Below are 8,943 nucleotides of genomic sequence, written 5' to 3' on the forward strand. Positions count from 1 at the left end.
GCGAGGGCCCGGCGGTGGGAAGGCAGCGAGGGCCGGCGGTGGGAAGGCAGCGAGGGCCCGGCGGTGGGAAGGCAGCGAGGGCCGGCGGTGGGAAGGCAGCGAGGGCCCGGCGGTGGGAAGGCAGCGAGGGCCCGGCGGTGGGAAGGCAGCGAGGGCCCGGCGGTGGGAAGCAGCGAGGCCCGGCGGTGGGAAGGCAGCGAGGGCCCGGCGGTGGGAAGGCAGCGAGGGCCCGGCGGTGGGAAGCAGCGAGGGCCCGGCGGTGGGAAGGCAGCGAGGGCCCGGCGGTGGAAGGCAGCGAGGGCCCGGCGGTGGGAAGGCAGCGAGGGCCCGGCGGTGGGAAGGCAGCGAGGGCCCGGCGGTGGGAAGGCAGCGAGGGCCCGGCGGTGGGAAGGCAGCGAGGGGCCCGGCGGTGGGAAGGCAGCGAGGGCCCGGCGGTGGGAAGGCAGCGAGGGCCCGGCGGTGGGAAGGCAGCGAGGGCCCGGCGGTGGGAAGGCAGCGAGGGCCCGGCGGTAGGGACGGAAGGCAGCGAGGGCCCGGCGGTGGGAAGGCAGCGAGGGCCCGGCGGTGGGAAGAGCCGCGAGGGCCCGGCGGTGGGAAGGCAGCGAGGGCCCGGCCGGTGGGAAGGCAGCGAGGGCCCGGCCGGTGGGAAGGCAGCGACTGGGGTCCCGAGCGGTGGGAAGGCAGCGAAGGGCCCGGCGGTGGGGAAGGCAGCGAGGGCCCGGCGGTGGGAAGGCAGCGAGGGCCCGGCGGTGGGAAGGGCAGCGAGGGCCCGGCGGTGGGGAAGGCAGCGAGGTGCCCGGCGGTGGGAAGGCAGCGAGGGCCCGGCGGTGGGAAGGCAGCGAGGCCGGCGGTGGGAAGGCAGCGAGGGCCCGGCGGTGGGAAGGCAGCGAGGGGCCCGGCGGTGGGAAGGCAGCGAGGGCCCGGCGGTGGGAAGGCAGCGAGGGCCCGGCGGTGGGGAAGGCAGCGAGGGCCCGGCGGTGGGAAGGCAGCGAGGGCCCGGCGGTGGGAAGGCAGCGAGGGCCCGGCGGTGGAAGGCAGCGAGGGCCCGGCGGTGGGAAGGCAGCGAGGGCCCGGCGGTGGGAAGGCAGCGAGGGCCCGGCGGTGGGAAGGCAGCGAGGGCCCGGCGGTGGGAAGGCAGGGAGGGCCCGGCGGTGGGAAGAGTCTGTATAGCGGGGTCGCGTCGTGACCTTGAGATCAGCTGGAGGTTGGGAAGGTCACGCGACCACACTTACGCACATGACTGCCAGAATCGCTACATAGCACAACTCCATAACACGATTTTGTTAAGAGCGCTTTTACGAAGATCGTAATACATATATATATAATCTGTGCTATAGTTTGGATGCTTAAATGGTTTGAAGTTGCTGTAAATGCGTTGTAAGTCAGTGTTTATACCAACAGGATCACGACGATCAATAAATCAATTTTTGAATGAGATTACCGAGCCGTCACTACCAGTAATTAACTTAATTTTTCTTTATCTCACTCATGCTCGCTTTCTTTGGAGAATAAAACTTAAAAAAATTGTTATAATAATTATGTACGATTTGGCTGAAATTGAAATAAGTTTGAGATAAAATACACACAAAGGGATGAGGTGGCTCAAGCTATTCTCACCCCGTTCAGTACATCGTGTTAATACATACATAGACACACATCACAAGCAATAAACGTATTACCGAACATTCTGAGAGATAAACATATACATTTCCTGGACGATTTGATTGTAGCCCAACAGCAGTTCACGCCAGACACCAAACCCGGTATAATGAAAACAGATGGATGGCCTAATTGTACCACGCGTCTCAGGCGATTTGGGCCGGGTTCCAGCATTCACCTAGTTGTGCTTGCGGGGGTTGAGCTCTGCTCTTTCGGCCCGCCTCTCAACTGTCAATCAACTGTTTCTACATCTATTTTTTCTCCACACCACACACACACACACCAGGAAGCAGCCTGTGACGCCTGACTAACTCCCAGGTACCTATTTACTGCTAGGTAACAGGGGCATAGGATGAAAGAAACTCAGTCCATCGTTTCTCACCGGCGCCCGGGATTGAACCCGGGACTACAGGATCACGTGCCCAGCGTGCTGTCCGCTCGGACAATCCTCCCCCTCCCGGTCCTGACCAGGAAGGGTTGCAGCCCGTTCTCACATACAAGATGAGAACAAGCTCGTTTATCCAGCCGCCAAACCTCTTGTTTATGAATGAAAATCTGTTTACATGCGACTCGACTGATGACGTTTGAACACTTCCGGAACAGGTGCTTCACCGAAAGTTAAGGAAGACATGAATACCACATACAAAATGCTCAGGGGAATTGATAGGGAATGCACTAGGAAGTGATGTGGTTGAAAGACTCCATATACTGAATAGTTTCAAATGTAGATACAATGAAGCCTAATATACTCTGGAACCTATCCACCAGTTGATTAGACAGTTTAGATGCGGGGCCAAAGAGCCAAAGCTCAACCCCCACAGCATAATTAGGCAAGTACAAGTATGTAATTAGCCGAGCTGATGTCTGAGGAAAGTTCTCCAAGTGACATATTGACTGGCCAAGATCACGTGGCGTACACATGGAGAGTGAACACGTTGGCGTGTGATCAGTAAGTAGCCGCGTGATATGTTCCGCCGTCTCTCTTACAAGTACCACGGAGGACCAACTGCTCAAATCTTTAGGTCAATCACTACTCCAATTACACTACCGTTGTAACTTCATTCCAAAATTGAGGTAACTATTCAAAACCAAATAGCTATAGCTATTCAAAACTAAGTAACTATACAAAACTAACTATTCACCACTTTTAAACTGAAAAGCCTATAGAACATCGAGGTTCAGTTCTTTAAAGTATTGTTACAACCTTTCTGTCACTGCTCGCAGGATGATCACGAGGTCCACAATAATCTAAACCAACTACCATATCTATGTACAAAACGGGTTCTAGATTAAAACATGACTAGTAGTAGCAGTAGTAGTAGTACTAATAACCAGATCAAGTTAAGTAACTGTCTAAAGGAGCCAGAGTGGAGGCTACAGTAGCAGCAACAGCGCCAGTCACCATAAGAGATCGATGCTCCCACACACGGTGACGGGTTGCAAGGACAACTTGGCTCAAGTAGGATGATCCACTGGGGTCAACCTCCCAGCAACCGGCCGCTCTCCTTCCTAGAAGACGTTACCCAGGCGACCCCCCCCCTCCCACATGCTATATTGAGGCTCAGACAAGATAACATCTCGTCTGAAGCGTATCTGATTTAGACCGGTCCTAGAGTAGGACACAGACGTGATAGTGTGTGTAGTCATAGGCACAAAACGGGAACAGCTTTTAGACAGGCAGTGAATAAGAGTTAATTAATATTGATATTACAAACGTATGTATTCTGAACCGTTACGTAAAAAGTGGTAAATATAGCTTAATGTTAAAAAATAATATATGGTATGTTTCACAACGAGAGAAATTTCCAAATTCCTAATTGTATATATTACAATTCAAATACGTGTTATAAATACTACTGTATAAATAAAATGACACCCTTTCCCCCTCGATACATGTGCTGTACTTTTGAAATAAAATCTACACAGAGAATATGTGGGTGTTTAAGATACATATTTCAACCCCATTAATAACAGTCCCCCTAGCATCCACAAGAGCCCCCCCCCTATCATCTTGAATCCAAAACCATTGCCGTCCCCCCCCATCCCACATCTAATCATGGGTCCATACCCCCTCCCCATCTAATCATGGGTCCATACCCCCTCCCCATCTAATCATGGGTCCATACCCCCTCCCCATCTAATCATGGGTCCATACCCCCTCCCCATCTAATCATGGGTCCATACCCCCTCCCCATCTAATCATGGGTCCATACCCCCTCCCCATCTAATCATGGGTCCATACCCCCTCCCCATCTAATCATGGGTCCATACCCCCTCCCCATCTAATCATGGGTCCATACCCCCTCCCCATCTAATCATGGGTCCATACCCCCTCCCCATCTAATCATGGGTCCATACCCCCTCCCCATCTAATCATGGGTCCATACCCCCTCCCCATCTAATCATGGGTCCATACCCCCTCCCCATCTAATCATGGGTCCATACCCCCTCCCCATCTAATCATGGGTCCATACCCCCTCCCCATCTAATCATGGGTCCATACCCCCTCCCCATCTAATCATGGGTCCATACCCCCTCCCCATCTAATCATGGGTCCATACCCCCTCCCCATCTAATCATGGGTCCATATCCCCCATCTAATCATGGGTCCATATCCCCCATCTAATCATGGGTCCATACCATCTAATCATGGGTCCATACCCCCTCCCCATCTAATCATGGGTCCATATCCCCCATCTAATCATGGGTCCATATCCCCCCATCTAATCATGGGTCCATACCCCCCCATCTAATCATGGGTCCATACCCCCCCCCATCTAATCTTGGGTCCATACCCCCCATCTAATCATGGGTCCATAGCCCCCATCTAATCATGGGTCCATACCCCCCATCTAATCATGGGTCCATACCCCCCATCTAATCATGAGTCCATACCCCCCATCTAATCATGGGTCCATACCCCCCATCTAATCATGGGTCCATACCCCCCATCTAATCATGGGTCCATACCCCCCCATCTAATCATGGGTCCATACCCCCCATCTAATCATGGGTCCATACCCCCCCATCTAATCATGGGTCCATACCCCCCCATCTAATCATGGGTCCATACCCCCCATCTAATCATGGGTCCATACCCCCCATCTAATCATGGGTCCATACCCCCATCTAATCATGAGTCCATACCCCCCATCTAATCATGGGTCCATACCCCCCATCTAATCATGGGTCCATACCCCCCATCTAATCATGGGTCCATACCCCCCATCTAATCATGTGTCCATATCCCCCCCCATCTAATCATGGGTCCATACCCCCCCCCCATCTGCGATGAGCCAAGAGCTGCCACTTGGCAACAACATGGGGGTCCCATGACTGCCAGACACCACCCATGGCCAAGTTACGTCACCCTGCACGTGTTCAACCCCAACACGCTCACTCAACCTTAATTTGTGTTTTTTTGTTTTATAAGTTTGCCCGGAGGGGCGAGTTTATTGGTCAGCGCCACTCATCCTGTGAGTGGACACACCGCCATAGTGACAGTATTGGTCAGCGTCACTCATCCTGTGAGTGGACACACCGCCATAGTGACAGTATTGGTCAGCGTCACTCATCCTGTGAGTGGACACACCGCCATAGTGACAGTATTGGTCAGCGCCACTCATCCTGTGAGTGGACACACCGCCATAGTGACAGTATTGGGCAGCGTCACTCATCCTGTGAGTGGACACACCGCCATAGTGGCAGTATTGGGCAGCGTCACTCATCCTGTGAGTGGACACACCGCCATAGTGACAGTATTGGTCAGTGTCACTCATCCTGTGAGTGGACACGCCGCCATAGTGGCAGTATTGGTCAGCGCCACTCATCCTGTGAGTGGACACACCGCCATAGTGACAGTATTGGGCAGCGTCACTCATCCTGTGAGTGGACACACCGCCATAGTGACAGTATTGGTCAGCGCCACTCATCCTGTGAGTGGACACACCACCATAGTGACAGTATTGGTCAGCGTCACTCATCCTGTGAGTGGACACACCGCCATAGTGACAGTATTGGTCAGCGCCACTCATCCTGTGAGTGGACACACCACCATAGTGACAGTATTGGGCAGCGTCACTCATCCTGTGAGTGGACACACCGCCATAGTGACAGTATTGGGCAGCGTCACTCATCCTGTGAGTGGACACACCGCCATAGTGACAGTATTGGTCAGCGCCACTCATCCTGTGAGTGGACACACCGCCATAGTGACAGTATTGGTCAGCGCCACTCATCCTGTGAGTGGACACACCGCCATAGTGACAGTATTGGGCAGCGTCACTCATCCTGTGAGTGGACACACCGCCATAGTGACAGTATTGGTCAGCGCCACTCATCCTGTGAGTGGACACACCGCCATAGTGACAGTATTGGTCAGCGCCACTCATCCTGTGAGTGGACACACCGCCATAGTGACAGTATTGGTCAGCGTCACTCATCCTGTGAGTGGACACACCGCCATAGTGGCAGTATTGGGCAGCGCCACTCATCCTGTGAGTGGACACGCCGCCATAGTGACAGTATTGGGCAGCGCCACTCATCCTGTGAGTGGACACGCCGCCATAGTGGCAGTATTGGGCAGCGCCACTCATCCTGTGAGTGGACACACCGCCATAGTGGCAGTATTGGTCAGCGCCACTCATCCTGTGAGTTGACACACCGTCATAGTGACAGTATTGGGCAGCTCCACTCATCCTGTGAGTGGACACACCGCCATAGTGGCAGTATTGGTCAGCGCCACTCATCCTGTGAGTAGACACACCGCCATAGTGGCAGTATTGGGCAGCGCCACTCATCCTGTGAGTGGACACACCGCCATAGTAACAGTATTGGGCAGCGCCACTCATCCTGTGAGTGGACACACCGCCATAGTGACAGTATTGGTCAGCGCCACTCATCCTGTGAGTGGACACACCGCCATAGTGGCAGTATTGGGCAGCGCCACTCATCCTGTGAGTGGACACACCGCCATAGTGACAGTATTGGGCAGCGCCACTCATCCTGTGAGTGGACACACCACCATAGTAACAGTATTGGGCAGCGCCACTCATCCTGTGAGTGGACACACCGCCATAGTGACAGTATTGGTCAGGCCCACTCATCCTGTGAGTTGACACACCGCCATAGTGACAGTACTGGGCAGCGCCCCTCATCCTGTGAGTGGACACACCGCCATAGTGACAGTACTGGGCAGCGCCACTCATCCTGTGAGTGGACACACCGCCATAGTGACAGTACTGGGCAGCACCACTCATCCTGTGAGTGGACACACCGCCATAGCAGCATGTACAACACTCCCCAAAAGGAAGAAAACCCGCTGGGTTGTTCATCCTGTCACTTGTACCCAGACACAGCTGGGACTGGCTTAACTGTCTCAAGTGAACAGCTCCTCAAACGAGAAGATTCGTCAACCCTTAAAATCTTACGTTATCTTGCGGGTGCAAAAATGGAGGAATCTTTTAAGAACAGTGTCTATATTTGACCAGTAGTGAAGTAGTGTCCCCCCCCCCCAGGTAGAGGATAGTTAAGAGGCCGGGGGGGGGGGGGAGGGGTGAGCCCCGGACCTAAACCGTGGGGCTTGCGGCGGCCTCACTATAGGCCTACAGGAAACGCTAGAGATCCTTATCGGCCTTATCAGCCAGACACTTCCTCTGAGATAAGAGTGCCAGGGTCAAGATGGTGACCTTGACCAGTTACATGCCAACTGGCCCAACGAGGTGACAATGACCGTGGGTGGTGTTGACGGTGGTGTAGACAGGACTACACCACCCCAGGGACGACACCCACCAGTCCTGTCAAGTGTACACAGGACCACGCCACCCTGGGGCCCACTTCTTCACCCGCCAATCACATCCCAGAGTTGTGTGACGTCACACAGGACCAGACTTGTGATTGGTAGAGCACGGGTGTGTGTCCTGCCCCCCCCCCCTGCGGAGGACCCCCAGACCCTGCCCCCCAGGACCACACCCCCGTCACCCCCCCCCCCAGCCCACACTGGTGCCGAGATAAGGCGGGATAACGGGGATAACGTCAATTACCATATAATTATTGACAGTGATCCCGGTGGTGATGCACAAGTGCCTCATCTCCCCGTGGCACCACCACCGTGGCACCACCACCACCACGGTGGCACCACCACGGTGGCACCACCACCACCACCGTGGCACCACCACCACCACCACCACCACCGTGGCACCACCACCACCACCGTGGCACCACCACCGTGGGCTGGGCACCACTAGGGCAGCAGCAGCATGACCTGGGCACCACCACCACCACGGTGGCACCACCACCACCACGGTGGCACCACCACCACCACGGTGGCACCACCACCACCACGGTGGCACCACCACCACCACAGTGGCACCACCACCACCACCGTGGGCTGGGCACCACTAGGGCAGCAGCAGCAGCATGACCTGGGCACCACCACCACCAGCCCCGTTACTGGGGTAAGAGTGGCCGGCATCACCACTCTCTCTCTCCCTCCCTGCACGTTCACCACCACCTTACCTTTATTGGCCGCCTCGTGACTCACTTCAAACACCCATCTGTTCTCCTGCGACGCGCACTCGCCCCTGTCCAAGTTATCCAGGCCATGGAGGCTGTCAACGCGATAGAATCGCTTGGAAACTCTGGACATGATGGCTGGAGCTGGAGCTGAGAGCACCTCCGTCCCTGGCCGTGGTCGCCGGCACACTGAGGGACCTCTGGCGGGGGTGTCCGTAACTGAGGTAACACGCCGCCATCTTCCCCTCCTCCCTCCCTCCATCCCACCACCACTCACTAAATTAGATCACACATACGTACCCTTATTTATTTATAATGAACATTTGAAATATTTAACTAATATCATCTACGGCTTATATGCACCGCCTCTCTCCCCCATATATCTTCCTTCCCCCTCCCCCATCTTCTCTCCCTGAGACTTCTCCAGTATGACGTCTCCTCCTCCTCCTGTGCCTCTTCTTCCTCAGAGTGAGGTTAGGTCCGGCCTCCTCACCCTGTCTCACACTAGTCTGGTCGTATACCGTTAGTCATTCTCCGCCTTCTTTGTCTTTGATAAAATAACGATTGTAGACTGGTGCTTCATATTCCAGAATTGGTCTAACATATGTAATATTAGTTTTTATTATTGATGGGGACATGTAGCCTGTGTATATAAGAACAAGAATGATGGTAACTGCAGAAGGCCTATTGGCTCATACCAGGCAGCCGCTATTTATATCCACCCATTCTCATTCATATATATGTCTAACCTACGCTTGAAACAGTCAAAAG

At 54.6% G+C, this 8,943-nt stretch overlaps 1 protein-coding gene across 1 annotated transcript in view; it reads right to left on the minus strand.

The window, feature by feature from the left end:
• Positions 1-8,305, minus strand: part of LOC138358286 (uncharacterized) — an 11,654-nt gene extending 3,349 nt beyond the window's left edge. Inside the window, exons 1-2 of the mRNA XM_069316141.1 lie at positions 8,176-8,305; positions 9-1,198 (exon numbers count right to left, since the gene is read on the minus strand). Coding sequence (XP_069172242.1) covers positions 9-1,198; positions 8,176-8,305 — 1,320 coding nt within the window. The remainder of the gene's footprint in view (positions 1-8; positions 1,199-8,175) is intronic.
• Between the last annotated feature and the right edge of the window lie 638 nt (positions 8,306-8,943).

This window comes from Procambarus clarkii, chromosome 82 (assembly GCF_040958095.1).
Source record: "Procambarus clarkii isolate CNS0578487 chromosome 82, FALCON_Pclarkii_2.0, whole genome shotgun sequence".
In the NCBI taxonomy this organism is placed as follows: Eukaryota; Metazoa; Arthropoda; class Malacostraca; order Decapoda; family Cambaridae; genus Procambarus; species Procambarus clarkii.